This window comes from Columba livia, chromosome 2 (genome assembly GCF_036013475.1).
Source record: "Columba livia isolate bColLiv1 breed racing homer chromosome 2, bColLiv1.pat.W.v2, whole genome shotgun sequence".
In the NCBI taxonomy this organism is placed as follows: domain Eukaryota; kingdom Metazoa; phylum Chordata; class Aves; order Columbiformes; family Columbidae; genus Columba; species Columba livia.
Window position 1 is genome coordinate 120,452,811 of NC_088603.1, and position 18,281 is coordinate 120,471,091.

Here is an 18,281-nt window from a genome sequence, read left to right on the forward strand (position 1 = left end):
TATACAGTAGATATAACTAAAAAAACTCTTATAAATCTGAACTAATAACACAGCAGTATTAATAATATTCACATATAAAGAAAAAAAATTATTTTACATTGAAATCTGGGATTTCTGAGTTTTATAATTACACAAAATCTGTTTAAGTTTGACACTTGAATAGGAGTTGTGTAAAGGTGGTCAACATCTGGAAGTTTTCTGTCCTCTGAAAACTCAGTGTAATGCAAGGGATTTTTTAGTTATTTTACTAAAGAGAAAAAAATTAAATCCCAACCTGGCCCTTAAGGTGATGTTTTTTATGAAAATGTTTTATGCAGAAAGGTTACTGTTTCTCAAGGATGAGGTGGATGATAGTAAAATCATTAGCCAGATTTCTGCATGAAATCTTGGCTTTCTTGAACTCAACAGATTTTTTGGCATTGAATTCCATTAAGTAAGAATGCAACCCCTGAAATTCATACAAGAGAAATTTTCATGCATTATTGCATCTAATTGGTAATTACAACTTTTCATTTTGCTTTTCATCATTTCATTCTCTATTTTTGTGAACCACAACTTGCAGAATAAGAAAAGGCTAACAAATGCTCTAGAACCAATCAATGCTATGAAACTAATAATAATACAATATGAGCATGTAAGCTTATGTAGTGCCTTTCATGTAGAAGTATCCCAAGGCACTTTGTAACAGAAACTCAATAAGGAGTGCAAAAGTGCTTTGTCAGATAGGATAAGCCAGGGGAAAAGGGGAAATTAATTAAGCACGGATTTAAATTTCTCAGCCAACATAGCATTTAGAACCTTGGTCAGAAAAGACAGTAGTTCCAATATCTGCATCCAGGAAACAGAACAGTATATTTCAGTCTTTAATTCTTGGAGAGTGTTTAATATTTTTTTCACAATAATGCAGGTATGATTAATAGGAATGAAGTTCATAGGCTACATTTCCAAAAGGCAGCCCTTGCCTCCCTTCCTCTAGTTTTTCATAAACAAATAGATTAATAAAAGTTGATCACCTGACTTGTATGACAGCAAAGCCACTTGACTGCAAAGATACCCAATATGAAATTTGGTACTGTAGAAGTTACAATTACCAAGTTAAGGACTGGGCAATGACTTTGTTGGCTGTTTAGCTCACTGTTTTAAATCAGACTATGTTTTTTATGGAAGCAGTCCACACTTCTGACAGAGAGAGTAGTCTGTTATGCAGTAGTTATTAAGATAGCATGTAATTCACAAGGAAAAGCAAAATTGCTTGAGAAAAGATATAGTAATTGATTATGCATAAATTACAAATTCCCTGATGTTGCAAAAACTTGTACATCCTCCATTTTTCAAACATTTTTTTCTTAAGAACACATGGACGATCCTCATTTTTGGATGACTGCCTCTTTGGATTAATGCATCCTTCTGGTGCATAAATTGGGGATGCACAGAGGAAAAAGAAACAGCACTGAATCTCAGGAAACTGAAACCATACAGAAAAATGAGGTTCACAGCAGAGCTGAATGAGTGACTTACCATGAACAATTTACCCAAAAAGTTAGCCTCCACTTCCCTTTATGGAATATCTGTAAGAAGCTTATAATTTTCTCAGTTTTATTATGAAACAAAACCTTAAAATATTGTATGTCTTCACTGCAAATAGCTTCCTGCAAATATTTCATGTTCTACCTTAAGAGAGAGTGGCATTTTGATTGATCAAATAAATCACATGATGATGTTTCTGTTCCCTAGATGGATTAACCCACTAACACATACTTCAGATGCCTGCAGTGGTTAAGAAAGCAGCTCAGTAGCATGTGATGAAAAGAAAGTGTAGGCAAAACAACTTTATTAAAGAAAAACTCTTTCGCAAAAATGTTTTCAGCTTTTTTATTGCAGCTATAGTCCATTGTATGTTTCATTAAAAACCATAGGAATTTGCACCTATCTGTAAATGTTTCCCTTGTGGACATGAAGAGCAAATTTGTCACAGACACAACTTGAATCTGATGATAAAAATTATTTTTTTTAAGATTTTCTACTGAATAATATACCAGTCTTTGCAGGGTTTGTTCTAAGATCTTGGACCAGTTATTAGGAGCTGATGCACACATTAGTGAGATTAAAGTAGTAATGTTAAAATATTACTAGATTGTTAGTGATCAGAAATGTCCTCGCAGAATTTCTGACTTTGAATGGACTGCCATGCTTTATGTAAATTTGAAAAGTACTTAGTGCTACTTCAATAAAATATGCAACCTCAGCAAGTACTTGAGGAAGAAGGAACCACTAGTGCACTTAAAATTCACAGCAGTATACAGAAACAGTTTTATAAAAACCATCTAAGAAAACCTTATAAAGATTAATATTTCTTAGAATGTTTAGATGTTAAATAACTACAGTACCTATTACAGGAAAAAGGAGGCTGAAGATTGATCAGAAAGTATACTCTTTTGTTGTGTGCCCTGACACAGGCTGAACATAAGGGTAGCATACCAGAATCCTGCCCACTTTGCATTACTTTACATTTTGCTTTTATTTTTGGTATATATAAAAAGTCCATCTGTATCAAGTACTCTTTGTCAGGTCTACGTTAAACTTTTACATAATGTACCATTTGCTGGATTCTCTGTTTTGTAGTAATAGCAATACCATTGGTATGAATTCATCAATATAATCAGAAATTAAAACTTAAAAAATAAACAACGTGAGTTCTTACCTGAGCTCTTGAGCTATAGAGTCCACTTGAACTGTTAATAAAAGCAGGAAAGAATGAATTAGTTTACACTTCCAGGCTTGTGCTTTCTGTAACCTTGCACCTGCCTATCGGTGATGACAGAGGAACACCTATCAAAACACAGGTGATTACTTCATGCTAACCAGGGGATTGTAGCTATAAGTGGCAAATGTTAACTGAACAAATAATACTCACAGTTATTTTAGGGTGTATAATGTATAGGGAGTATAATAGGGAGTATAATGTTCAGTTGAACAATAAGAAAAATAATAAGAAAAAAAAAAGGAAGACATTTGTTTTTATTGAAAATAGAGTGACAAATATCTTCTTTTTCTTGATTTTAATTCAATTTGTGAATGACAAAGGATCATGTTTAAAAATACCTGCCCACACAAGGAAATACAGCGTATTGAAAAAACCAACAGGTGGCTCTAAGTATTACTCATAGCGCACAGGAAACTTTTGTTGTTTCCACTATTCCTGATCTATTAATTCCTAAAGATGTGTATGCATGTGTGTAAAACATATTGAGAAAGAAATTCATAAATTTAAAAAATGTGTTGTTATCTATTTGAGTAAAAAAGGATATGAATGTTAAATTCCCTTTTAAACAGTATATAACTAAAGTCTGTTAAGTCAGCCAGGCTCTTTTAACTTACAGTCCTGACCAACAGAGAAGACATGCTCTAATGCCAAGGTGTCAATAATTTCCCTATTCCATAACTTTGTTCAAATCCCCTGTACTGGTGCTTTTGAAATATATATGAATTTTACATTAATTTCGTAGATAGTTACTGAGGGATGCATCAGAGGTTTGATACAACGATGCTTAAGTTCTGTAGAAAGGCTTGTCTGTATTTATCACCTTGCCTGTGGGCAGTTTGTGGCATTCTCACTTCCTCTGTCTTCTCCTAAGTGAAGTCTTACATTTTTCAATCTTTGGCCATTTAAAACTAGAGAACTGAGGCAAACCACACTTTCATTTTTCATTTTAACCACAACTTGGAGCTATGATATTAACAACCCAGAACTACTGAGTTGTGACAATGAATCAAACTAGTCTTTTTTCACAGTCCTAAGAGTGCACAATTCACACTAAAATCAGAGTGAAGAATGGGTGCTTTGCACCTCTGAAAATAGTCATAAGCAAAAATACTCACAGGGCAGGCAAAACTTTGTCATTTATTTTTACGTATCTCAATTTTTCACTCATCAAGAGTCACAAAAAGTGTTATCAATTAAAATAAAAAGTTATTTTCCTGTAAGGGCTGTATGGCTAGTCAATCATGTTTTCCAGATGTTGAGATCATTAAGGACCTGTTTATCTCTCAGTAATGCATTTCCATCTGTTCCTTACAAAAAGAGAGAAATAGCTGGGAAATACAGCTATGTTGTAACTTTGGAAAATGAAACACAAGCACTAGTACTTTAAAAAAGCACAAGTTTTTCCTCTGCCACATACCCTTGCAGATTTTGACTAAAGAAAATTTACTTCTGGACCATTTACACAGTTAATTTATGAATTATTAATGGCAATAGACACAAAAAAAGTCAGTTGGCTGAGACAAAGTTTTGTACTTTATTTTGAAAGCATCCATTCAAAATTTTCTAGATTTACTCCCTATGGAAAAATCTTTGTTTAAATAATAAAAAACATAACCTTTGTTCTCTTTGATATATAGCTCAAAGAAAATGGCATACAGTAGTTTTTTTTCTGCTTTTCTTTAAATCATAGCTAATAACATTGTGCCTCTTAATGCCAGCAGTCTGTGTCCTGCCTTGATTAAAAAAGCAGCCCCAAGGAAGCTACACACTCTCTTACTGCACATTAGGGACTGTGCACAGGAACTATCATATTTCATGGTGTGCTGGGCACAGGGTCGTGGAACGTGCTTGCTAACTCACCCCTGGTTCCTTTTGAACGTGTGCGCAGCTTTTTATTTTCCCCATCTGCATCCATCTGTAATATTAACACAAAGTCTTTAATTCATTCCTTTTGCCATTGAGAAAAAAAGTCTCTTTTTTTTTTTTTTTTTTCCACATTTCCAAAGGCTAGACAGTAATAGAAGGAAGAATAATCATGCCTTATTAATCTTGTCAAAGAGATAAAAAGCCATCTGTGAATATCTAGTAAATACCTAGGAGATACTTTTAATGATGCAGATTTGTTTAATAAAGTGATTGTTATGAGTGAGTCTGTAAGGTTTAATGACAAGGTTTACAGGTGTTAGCTGAAGGCATAAGATTAGAAACAGCAATGCTGTATGAGTGTTGCTTTCAGCAACCACCTTCTGGAAGAAAAGGTCCCAGAAAGCCACAGTGCCTATAGGCACTTTGCATTATGCTTGTAACAGAAGCATATCTCAATAGCTGTATTGGAACCTTCATTTCTGACAACTTCATCCTTAAAAAAGTGAAACCTGCTTGCTTGAATGCGTGTAACTGCACATATAAAACTTTTAAGTACTTCCTCACTCAATCAACTACTTCTTAACAGAAGTTTTGGTCAGGGACATAGTTTCACATCTGTATGAGTTTTGGGGAGGATGTAGTGTCCAGGTTTGAATTCCACATTAAAAAATTTCACACCAAACTACTGAAAATCCGAACCCCCCAAAGTCAGCTGTTGCCGTAAGATTATTCACTGAAATGAGAGACCTCTCAAGATCAACCATTCTCATAACATTTTTGGCTACACCCAAACCGGCACTGGAAATATGCACCTTCTGGTCTTGGATCTGGCCCAAATCCATAATTGTAGGGGCAGGTTTTCAATCCATGGATTTTATTACAAACCCCTGAAACTCGAAGGGATTAAAATTTCATGTTCGGGTGTGGAGAGCTGCAGTGACACATAGCAGACTGTACAACAGTGTAATTTTAACCATGTCCAGGGAGGTAAAGTCCTTTCTGAAAGTAATTCTTAATTTTTATGTAAGAAAGACTCTGTCATGATGAATTTTTTTCTAGACAAAGTATCAGGAACTCCGGAATTCTTTTTCAGTCTACGTTAGTATCTTACATTCTATCTGTGCTTTGAATCTCAGTTTCCCTGTTTAAATCATGTTTACATCATTCCTGCAAACAGGTAATGATCAAATAGACTGTAGATGAAGTAACTCCCATGTGCTTCTGTAGATCAATATGCAAGAACAAATGCAGACACCAACATCTGATTTATATAAATGTGTCGGGGAATAGGTAGATGCATTCTGTGGATACCAGAAGTTGCCAGTGCCTGCTTGATATTGTTCCCTGCAAAAGGTCACAAGATAAAAAAACATGTCAACAGGAGGTCTTGTCTATTACTTCACTCTTCCTTTCTGAGGATCAGCAGCACTGATTTGTCCCACAGAGGGAAGATATACAAATCTCTATTCAAGCCTTTTTCCATGTATAGAGATTGAAGATCTGAGGATGCTTTATTTTTAGCTGTATATGACTCAGATAACTGAGATATTTTGAAGGTCTTATCTGAAAGAACATTGCAGAATATGACAAAATTGACCTGAGAAAGAAAATTAGTAAAGTCAGACTTTCTAGGGGAGAAAAAGCATTTCCCTAATTTCCTAGGTTATATTCTGCTTGCTCTTATATATGGTTACACATTATATACAGCTACTGGAATCAAAATACCTATTTGCAGGACAGAACACAAGCATTTGAAAAGGGTATTAGTGTGCTTGAAGAAGTCCAATTCTAGAACACAGGTTAGCAATATCTGAAATGAACATATGCATTGATTGAAACACATCTCAGAGCCAGACAACTGTATCTTTTCTGTGTTTAAATTTTCATCTGATGTTGGTTGTTAGCAGGTAAGGAACATAACTGGCTTATGTTTACGCAGTGGGGCTGATGGCAGCCTTCACTTGTTACTATCCTTAAAACGTGGAGAACGAGTTTTTGCAATGTGACTGCAATGGTAATGGGAAACATGGCTCTGTTCTCTGATGCTGAGTTGTGATTGAAGGCACTGACCTGCCATAGACTTATAATAGGGGAGCAGGTGTGGCAATGATGGACTTTAATTTCCTTTAATAAACCTTTTATGTGCCACACTTTTACTGCCATTCTATGCTCTCCAAGGTCCTGCACATAATAGGTTCATTACTTTTGATTACTATAGTCTATTGAGACAAACAACTCCAGAACACACTATATATTATGTTCAGTTAAACCAATATAGACTATTTATCCACTGTGCATTATTTCACCTGCAACTGTACCGACAAAATTAACAACAGCTTCTGTAAGCTAAAACTATTAAAACCACTGGTACTCCTTTGTCATCATTTCATAATAAATACCACACCAATCACAGTGTTGGTCTTTTAATTGTGAAACAAAAAGTGTCCACTGCATCTACTGAACAGCAGCTACTTTGGTCTAAATAGCATGTTGCATTGTGATGAATATTTAAAAGTGGCACAATGAGTGAAAACCAACAATAAAATCAATGCAGGTGATTTTTCTATTGATTTTCTTTCCTTTTAATAATTTTAAACTATGAGAGATGTTTAATCAATTCAAAGCTAAAATTTATAGGACTGTTTAGCTTGGTCCATACCACATATTAAACCAATCATCTTGTCTGTGCTTCATAATAAAACACCTTAACTTACAAAAATTCCCATGCATTAACTCAAAAATTATACAAAAGTAAATGACTAAAACTGTGAAATCTTTTGAGTGTGTCAGCAAAAAGACCTTTCTTGCACAAAATTTAAATGTAATATCTTTGGGTTTTGATAGTTCTTTCAGAGACAGCCCGATACTGAAAAAGGTGAATAAAGTTTCTCACTTCTGATTTTTATCTACATAGTGACTGCTTTATATTAAATTAGAGTCACAGATGGTTAGCAAAAAGTATTCAAACTTTTAAGTCACCCATGGAACAACAAACAATTAAACTCTAAGTGAGAAATTCCATCCAAAGTTTTTAGAGGTAATTGTTATCAAGGCCTTGAGAGACATATCTTATTACTACTATGTGCTGTAAAGATTGGATAGATTCTGGAAGGTGCTTCATACTCTCAAAGCTCAGGATAGTCAGCTGTTCTGGTACATACGTAGTACTGAGACAAGAGACCACAAGGGATAAATGGAATGGCCATGTCTGAACAAAATCGGCCATGTCTGAACAAAATCCTCTAACAGTGTCTTACTAATTTTATTTATTTATTTATTTATTTATTTATTTATTTATAATGATCAGGAGCACTAGGATAATATCTAAATGCTTGCAGTCCCATGTTTTTCAAGGGCAAGCTTCACAATAATAATGACAAGTGAATAGTGGAATTAATTGCACTCTGTTTTTGTGTCTTATACCCAGATTTTCTGATTTGATGGGTTTAAAACCCATCTAAACATTTTCTTCTCAAAATTAGTTGAAACTATGGAGTCAGAATAAATTAGTGGGAGATACACAGTCAGAAACACAGCAACAGTGGGGTAGCAGCTATGAAGTCCCAAATCATTAGGCAATCAGGCTAATAAATAAATGGTCTCCTTAGAATTGCTTCAGTTATGTCATATTTCTGTGGTGGGGAAATTTACTGAGGATGTTGATGCTGAATTATTTTCTGAAAGCATATCCCAACAAATCTCACTAAGTTCATGAATGCTTTATGTCTGACTTCAAGAATTTCAATATGATCTTCCCTCCACCACCCTCCTTCAGTATTGCTTGAGACTTAAGGGTAAATTGATAACTAGATCCCAGAAAACTGACTGGAGTCACTGATGATACTACAAGTTCTCCTTGGCTGAAACTTGAATAACTTGCTACGTGACTGCTACAGGGTACTCATTTTTCTCTAGATGAATTTACTGGTGTAATAGCAAAATTACACTTTTTGAGCAAACTATTTCAGAGTTCCTGGCTGCAGAAGCCAATGCTGCTACTTCTGTTTCTACCATCCCACTGCAGTCAGCAGACTGAAGAGCAGCACCTGGAAATACTTCCCTGAGTGAGAGAATCAGGATATGGCTCTGAGGTTACATGTGTGTTCCTGGAATCTATCTGTGCACATGTGCATGTACTGATATTGTAATGGAATCCAAAAATAGAGGGTGTTTCAAGAAGGTGGACCCAATTTGAAGTCACAACACAAGGTATCTTGGGTCCATCTTTTTGAAACACCCTCTAACAGCTGAAAACAGAGCATATGCAATAAATTATAATAATAACAATAATAATAACTATCTAAGTTTACTTGCACATTATAAATTCTGAATTTCAGAAATTAAATTGATACTACTATCTTGGTAAGATAGTTTCATGGCACATTACTGTGAAATAAACTATGACTTGGGGAAGCCAGTGTTGCTGACAGGTAAAAGCGAAATGCACCTCCTGGAAAGTGCTAATGTAAGAGCTGTGCACTTTCTAATTTCTGTTGTAGTCTTTGTAAAAGCATGACTTGCCCTGAGTGGGTTTCACATTCTGGGAGTGGCAGTCTGTTCCATTTTGTGTAACTAGCTAGAGGAAAAGAAATCACCTGTTTATCTAGAAGTAAGCTGTATAAAAGTTGAAATTTTGTGACTAAAAGTTACATCTGATTTCAAAATGAATCCTGGCAAACAACTTCTCTAGTACAAACCTTTACTGAGTTTGAGAGGTCTGAAAAGATTTTTTCTCTACTATTTTTAATTTGTAAACTACTTAAGTTTGTATAGAGGCAACAGCTGCATATGTCACTACTAATGAACTTACCCAGAAAAAACAAACAAACAAGCAAAACCACCAAACAAACAGACATCAAACTTGATGATTTTTAAAGGACATCCTCAAGTCTTGAACACAAGCTGCTGACATCTAAGTTGAGCTAAGCACTACTGCTAAGCACTACAAACTTGTCTGTGCTGCACTGTACGCCAAGGTGACACGACACTGTATGTGCTTCACCCTACAATAAATAGTGCCCTCAGAGCAAGATTTTCAGTGCTTTTGGTACTCATATTTTAATGATTCATCTCGCTAACTTAGTTAAGATTTTATCACATAAAAAGGAAATATTGTCACAAAGAAAAATATTTTATTAATAAATCTGAAAGCAAGATTTCCTACAGCCTGTCTAGAAGTATAGAGTGCTGTTTGCTTGTCTGCATATATGTGTGTGTTCAATGCACCTTTCTATCACTCTATGATACCTTTTTTTAATATGAAGTATTAATGTCAGACTGATGGTGAGAAGCACAGGGCAAGAAGGAAATGCAAAGTACAAATATAGAAACCTCTAGATAAAGTTTATCTATTCTCAGTACTGGCAGCAAAAAAAAAAAAAACCTAAAATCCAAAGACAAAATTTTCAGGAACATTGGTAGCACCATTGTTAAAGTTTCTTTTTTTTTTTTTTTTTTTTTTTAACAGTACATTGATGGTCAGAAAGGAGAAGTAAAATTTACAAAGTAGGACTTCTTTAGAGACTGCTACTGAGCTACTGAAATTGTGCCTTGTTTTGTGATTCTGATTTTTCTTAATGAAGGAGTCATTTCATCTTTATTTTGAAACTTTTGGTTTAGTTTATACAGTGCTATTCTTCATTTCTGTAGCAAAAAGTTGAATAACATGGAAACAGTTTGTTTAGATATATTTGTTTCTCAGAATTTAAAATAAGTATGTCTACTGAATGCAAACTTTAAAGCATGTTTATAACATATATAACTCATCAACAATTTGGTATTTTATGGTGTGCTTGAATAGTATACATACTTTTAAGAAGTCGGTATTTTCTACATTGAAATCACTACTCAAAAATTTGCAGTGACAAAATAAACCTTAAATCAGAGGCAAGCTTGAATAGCTTTGTAATGAGGATGATTTATTTTGATTCTCACTTCTGATTTCTGAGTTGTCACTGCTGTTGTATACTTCATGCATGCAACTTTGCACAACTGGCAGTGCTGAATATAAACCAAAGCCATATGTTTATGTCCTTTTGCCAAACGACTACAGCAAATAGTTCTATTATTCCCTTAGGTAACTGATGTGTGCCAAGTATTTCTATTAGTCTGCTTTACCAAGGCTTTAGAGGGCAGAGTCACAGCTTTATGAAATTAAGGGGCAACTGCTAGGTTTTTAAATTTAGAGAAAAATTATATGGTCTACCATGCTGAAATGCAGCTCAACACAAGCTAATGTATGATCCTACTTTCGGGAAGCTTTTTTTCCTGGATTTCTATTTTTGACTTAGTTCAATGTGTTCTCACTATTTCCTAGGCTACTATGTACTTTTTTTTTTTTTTTAGAAGGAAGAAAATGTAAATATTCAAAAAGAAAAAACAGCTTTGACACCTTGAGATCCTTTACAAATACACCAAAGATTTTATCCCACTCAATGGATGTGTAGTTAAAAAGACCTCAATAAACATTATAAAAAAAAATCACGAACTGTCCCTCATAAATTAAATGTAAGCAGTGCATTGTGAAATACATTCCTACTCCTTGACTCATAGATTCAAAGATAGTTACGTTCTTGTCTGTATGTAATGTTAACAAAATGTAGTTCTGACACTTAAAAACTAAAATTTCTAGGTATTTACAAAGATTTAAATATTTTTTTCAATTGTTCAGTAGTGTTATGCTTGACTGTTGAAGACTGCTGTTCTTAAAACAGCCGATGTTATATGAAAAAAATAGTCATAGTGTATGAGACACTACACATGAAACTGCATAGTACTCTAGTACTAATACAGATACATATTTTAACTCAAATTCATTTTCGTAAATAAATTATCCCACCTTTGAGTGTTTCCAGGTGAAAATATGTGCAGATTCCAAAGGACCAAATCCGTCACTCAGCCCAAGATGCCTTGTCTGATTTAACAGATAACCCTGTAATTCATTCTCTGAAAGAAAAAAAAAGAAAAAAGACAATAAAAGAAAACCAAAAACCAGCTATACTAAATAAAACACAGATGAAACAGGATATTCTTTAAATCAAAGGGGCAAATAATACAGGTGTATTGTTTCATGCATTTTCTCAAAGATATGGTATAGAGGCATCACTAATGCTTCTAAAAGGTAGAAAGAATAGTAATTTTTCTTTTGTTACGGTACCTTCTTTATATTGTACCTTTCCGATAGCTTATGAAATAAACCTGCTCTAAGAAAAGTTTTTCTTCTTGCACAGACAAAAATCCATGGTTTCCATATGTAGAAATGCTAGTTAAATGTTTTTACTACATTAGAACCCCTTTGACTGAGTAGGACAGTTTGGTACACGATGTGAAATAAATAAGAAGCATTCTAAAATATTTTAATAGCAGAAAAGCTCTTTTTATTTTTTTTTTTTTTTCTGATTTTGAATATCAGAGTTTAGAGCTTGGTAGACAGATAATGTTCTCACATTAAGCAAACTGAAGGAAACCCTTGACATTTCTGCATGCTCAATTTTGATTCCTTTCTATGAGGTAACTCCCACTAAAACCACAGTAATGGCAAGGAAATAATTAATACTGATTAATAATTAATATCACTTGCAACTTCAGATGTCCTTCTCAAGCAGTGTCCAGCGTATTTAGTAAAACAGATCTGTTCATTCAACATATTCCAATTATGACAGTTTGCAAATAAACTTTAGGGACTTGAGGGTGAAACTTCAACTATTTATTTAATGATATCTGATAAAGTTATGTTCATAAAATTAGTGATGTGACATTTCTGAAATTGGAAAGGCTCATTCTAAACAGATTCTCAGGTAAGCTAGAGTTTATTGAGTGACTAATTTCTGTTTTAGTCCCAATAGATAGAATATTAGTTGCATCCCGTCAATAACTTTAAATTAAAATAAATGAAGATTTATCAACTAGCAAAGCAGAAAACAGATGCAAGATGATAAAGGCAGAAAACCCAATACCAAAATGATTTTTAAGCAGTTTTCTAGCTGGGAAAAAGATGATGTTTATCCTCACAGACTGCTTTCCCCACTATTCTGTTTCAACATCCTTGGGAAAAAAAAAAAAAAAAAAAGAGAGAGAAGAGTCTTAAAGCTTTCTACCTGCTTCTTCCTCATTGTTCAAAACACAGTAACCTAAAACAAAAGATCTCTGGGAACGGCTACAATAGTGAACAAAGCTCTTTCTAAGGCCTAAAACTTAGCAGCTTTGTCTAAAATCCTATCATGCTATGTATTTATTAGCAATATATTTTTCATTTATTTTCTCAAAGATTGCCAATAAAGAGCTAAATCACATAAGGGAGTAGCTGTAAACCCTTTGAGTTCCCCAATGTCAAACTCATTAGCATCCGAATAACCACACAGCAGCACATCATCTGCACAATTGCAATTTTTTACTACTTTTAATAGCGTTTCTCAAAGGGCTCATTTTCAACTTTCTTCAGTGGTTAGTTGGTTCTCTGGGGAAAAGGAGCTTCCTGACGCTCACAGCTTCCACTCCACAACCAGGCCGTTTGCTGTCAGAAGCATCAGCCCTCTGCCCTAACCCCATCTGCTGTCTCTCTCATCCTAAGGGACAGAGAGTTAAGACAGCACAGCTGAGATCCACTTGGAAAAGTGCACAAAGGACAGGAAAATACAAAACTTTTTACATTTAACTTTACATAATAAGCTAAAGCATCACAAATTCTCATCTTAAGAAAAGGAGTCTGGGTGGGGTCATGGCTGGGGGGCAAGTTTCAAAATCATGCTGGAAAACTACATGCAACAGTGCCATTTGCTATTTTACTCCCATCTGCCTTGCATGCAACATCATCACTATCTTTGTAAAGCAGAGCGTGCTATAGCAGGACAAAAGCAAGTCTTTATATAAAGCACAAAACCTGATCTCCTCTTCTGTGTTTAATTACAACAGAAGTTATTGGTTAATAAATTAAAATGTGCTATTTTCTATTTCTTTCACACAACAGAGTGCTGGCTTCTGTACAGCTGATTCGTTGGTGAGTACACATTTGAAGATACTGTGTTTCATAAAAAGTCTAATACAATGTCATGCGTCTGTCATGTTATAAGCAGGGTGTGTAGGATTATGCAGTGTCATGGGATGTGACATAACCCTTCTGGAGTATAAATTATGTATCACACTCCAAGAACAAACTCATGTTTCAAATGTAAGTGCTGGGTTCTGATAAATCAGGTAGAAAACAAGAGTGCAAATTCGCAGTAACATCAAGATCTTATACAATAAGTTATTGAGAAACGTGTTATTTAAGTAGATTTTATGAGTGATTAAATTAATAGTGGGCCAAATTTTAAGGGACAGCAAGAAGCACAGGTAGAAATGTGCAATACCAACTGGAAAAATCAGAGCCTACAAAGGCCATCTATCTAGGTTATTGCAACTATGGTGATAAGATTGTTGTTTATGGAAATCAGGTAGAACTAACTCATTTCTTTGTCAATCAAGGCTCTTTGATAGGATCACTCCCCTTAACTCCAAATATATTTTCATTTGCCCCAATCTATTCATGGCTTGCATTAACTCATTTGTCTGTTTTAGTAAAGAGTTCAAAACTATTTACAGATGGCAAATTATTTCTACACTTCAACTCCCTATATGTCTGAACACAATTTTTTAATCCCAAAGGTGAAGTTTGCCTGCCTACAAAGAAAACCTTCACCCTTTTCAATCAGCACCTCAGTTCAATGAGAATAATAAACTTTCTGAACCCAGCAAGATGGAATAAATTAGTTTCTTGATTTGTCAATGTAATGGTTCAGTGAAGTCACCTGGAACCTTTGCAATACATTCTTTGGTTTATAGCCATTTCCAGTGCAACATGATTTTGTACTGACTCTGAAGTGTCCTCCTACTGAGATGCATGAGTCATACCAGGATACTGATGTGAATCACCATTTGGGCCCTGATCCTCAGCATCAAATGTGTGTGACAAATCCCTTCAAGCAACCGTTTTTGTTGACCCATTCTCTATGGGTAGAAGTCCACCCATTCAGTTCAAATTACTAGAGAGTTCCTGAGGATTTAATGATGAGAAAAGAAGATATTCTACAGCCAAAAAATATCTCACCACAAGTCTGAGGTTGTTTTCTCTGTCAGAATTGCATACACTGATCTGTACTACATCTGTAAAAGACCCAAACAACTTTTTTGAGCATAATGGATAACATTTCCATCAGATGAATTTTATTTTCTCTCATTTATCACATCAGTAGTTGATATATTGCAAATATGAAAATGAATAATCACATCGTTTTGTGATTTGTTAATTCAGAATGGAAGTAATGGCTAAGGAAAGAAAATCTGATGTGCTCACCGTTATCATCCTTGAACAATTTTTGTGTTGCTACATTGACAGTGATTTCTCTTTCTCAAGATAAAATAACGCAACTTATTTAGTATTTCATAAAAAAATACATGAAACCAAAAGATACCAATACAAATTACTGAAGATATATTGAGCTCTTGACTGCAGTCAGATCTTCATCCTGAAGTATTTAACTTTACACGTTAAGTTCCACACAAATTCATGGGTCACCTCAGTGAGACCCTTAAGCGCATGTTTAATGTTCAGCACATGACTAAACAAGTGAATTTCATTTGGCCGTCTGATGTTTCATTTTAACACCCTCACTGCAGCACACACAGGCAGTCTTGGAAATCTGAGGGCACTACTTGGAAACATCAGTTTTATATAATTTGAACTTCAGAAAGGAATTTCCTTGGGGCAGAGTACTCCTCTTTGAACTTTTTTATTAATTGCAGAGTATACGTGAAAAAGAAATGTTGCTGTTTCAACTATTGCATTTTCTTTCTCAACTATAAGGCTAAACTTTATCTTCTTTATTTCTACCTTGAGATGAACAGGATGTCATGTTATCACTACATGAAAGCCTTGTAAGACAGGCAGTTGTCCTTCTAGTACCTGTAAAAACACACTCCTTGCACTCATCCTCTCTTTTAAACATCACAGTAATTCCAATGCCATGTGCAAGACCATATTTTGCCTAGCAGAAGGGTTTAACTTTTACCTGATTTAAGCCACAAACTATCCCTCAAATATGCCTGAGGCTCTGCTGTAATTAACATAACTGCATTTAGATGCTATTCATGACCGATAATTCCAACACCTTGTGAAAAAAAAAAAAAAGAAAAAAAAGGTTGCATGCTGTAAACATTATAAACATATTCAAATAAGCTTAACACAATCTGCCATGCTTATTTCTGCCTAGATCATGGACCAGCGAAATGGTTAATGCAAATGGATTTATAATTTGCTTTGGGGGGCCAGTTTCTTCTCCTTATTTATTAGCCCAGCTGATGGGGCAGATTTGATGAGGCACTTCTGGAATAATTGAGTCATCACACAAAGAAGGCTGCTAGCATTCAGAGTGGTTTTATCAGCAGCAAGCAGGCCTGATTACTGACAATTACACTCTGATCCGGTGATGGAGGAGAAAGAGCCAACGAGTGGGAAATGTCCGTGTTTCTATCCAGGAATAATTTCTACATTCATTTTACATGCTAAGTGTTTCCTATCTCTGCATAATAAACTGTAAACAGGAATAGATGGCACAATGTCCCTTAATATTTCCTGGTAATGAAGACACAAATGTACAGTGAGTGCTGATAAATATAGATGAAACATAAGCTATTCTCTGAGTCTGTATTGTTACCTTTAAAATAAATGCATTTTGGTGGTAAAAGCATAATCATAGCTAATGTAAAAAAATGACAGAAGATTGAAGCTGTCCTTGTAACTACACAGAAACTTTGTGAAAGTCCTGTTAATCACTGCTGCTCTAGAGGCTCATGAGCTGAAGGTGATACCCTGGAAAGAACATGATTTTGTTTCTCAGTAGTCAACTATGTAGGAACTCCTTTGCTTTGACACAGTAAAGGAGAGCAGCAACAGTGACCTCCATTAACACTTCAGGGATAGAGCACATCTCAATGCTAAACTGAAAAACAATGGCGCTGGTCCTAGAAGACATCTTCACTATCATAAATTCTCATTTCCCTCTCATCAGCCTTCAGATAATGTTTGCAATGAATAATACTGTTAGACCATAGATTTTATTAGTTGTGTTTATCTATGTGTTACTGCCTTTAGGACATTATTTTATTTTATTTTTCTATTTTTTTTTTAGCAATCAAGATGCTGTAGAATGTCAGTTAGTAACAAAATGCTGAAAGCAGAACTTTGGAAAAATATGTTACTTCTCTGACTCAGGAAAAAAACATGGAAACAGACATACTGGAGAGTTGAACTGTAATTTTGTGTTTGTTGATGGGCAATTACAGATTTCAGCTGGAAAATGTTAATGCCCTAGTCTAGGGAGAGTTTTTCTTCTTTAGAGTTGATCAGGCATGAAACACTGAATAATAAACTTCTGCATGCTTGTTTATTCCTTTTCCTCTTTTTAAACTAATTCATAGCTTCAAAAGAACTAAAAGTTATTCTCTATTCTCCTGCTGTAACTATGGTAACTATGTTTCAGTAAAGTAGCCACTTAACTTCAAGGCTTGTGTTACAATGATATGCATTATTTTGAGTAAAACCACACCATAACAACCTTATGATTTTACAGCAATTTAAAAAGAAAGTTCAAAGAGCATGTGTCATTGACTCTGGAACACAGGATTTGTTTTCTTTTAAAACATGTTTACTCTTTTTCAGCTTGGATGACTTTTCTTGCATGGAGTCATCTCTGTTGTGATGTACTGTGTGGGGGGACTGCTACTGACTTCAGCAAAAGATGACTGTCATCTTCTGCTCATCAACAGGGGTGCTTAGTAGTTGCAGGATTGAGGCCAGCAGGTTGCTGAGCACACAGATCAATATATCTAAGAGCAGTGAAAGTGTATTGTTTTAATTACTCTGTTATAGCCTACTTCAACATCAAGAAGATTCTGGTCCAGCTCTGGTACTGCTCCATGCCTGGTGTTTAGCCACCACTGTTACAGTCCTTGAACCCTACATAGTTTCCAGCAAGTTAGTTAGGAATCAATGAGTCTGAAGAGCAATTTTATGTGGGTTCTTTTATGGTTGCACTGAACCCCTACAGAAGTGCTGGAGCTGATTAGGTTCAGTAAAAGGGGTCACTTCTCAAACACTTAGAGGCTTAATGCAGGTTACTAGATTCCTTCCCTGTGATTTCTGACTCTTCCAGCCAAATTTTGAGGGAGTGATTTAATAGCCAAAATTAGGACATCGCAATTCTTATGCTGGACAAAACCCATGACTAGTTAGCTCATTGAACATTCTCCGACATAGAGTCGAAAGGAACAATGAACCTAAAACTACAAACTTTTTTTAATAAAAAGGAATATAACTACCATTATGTTATCCTATGTATTCATCCTCCCCTTTCTGAGCAACAATCTGTCTTCATTAAGCATGACAGACATGTCACAAGAAAGGGAAAGTCACACAAAGGGAAGAAGTGTGCCTTCCCTCGACATGCAAATCACATATGTTCATTAACTTTGAGAGTGCCATGTGAAGTACAGTCTGCCACCATCTAAAAGACTTGTAATGACCCTAACTGCTAAAGATAATAGGGCTTACTTGTACTACTGCACTGCCCTGAAGATCCTGTGAACATCCTGAAGAGTACAGGAGAAAAACCAAGAA

General features: G+C 35.1%; 1 protein-coding gene across 8 annotated transcripts in view; it reads right to left on the minus strand.

Moving 5' to 3' along the window:
* Positions 1-18,281, minus strand: part of ST18 (ST18 C2H2C-type zinc finger transcription factor) — a 169,665-nt gene that overhangs the window by 63,947 nt on the left and 87,437 nt on the right. For 7 of the 8 annotated variants that reach the window (XM_005505453.4, XM_021291598.2, XM_021291595.2 and 4 more), the window contains 3 exons: positions 11,469-11,575; positions 4,625-4,679; positions 2,702-2,732 (listed from right to left, as the gene is read on the minus strand). In XM_005505453.4, coding sequence (XP_005505510.2) covers positions 2,702-2,732; positions 4,625-4,679; positions 11,469-11,575 — 193 coding nt within the window. The remainder of the gene's footprint in view (positions 1-2,701; positions 2,733-4,624; positions 4,680-11,468; positions 11,576-18,281) is intronic. The other variant, XM_021291602.2, reaches the window with a different exon arrangement.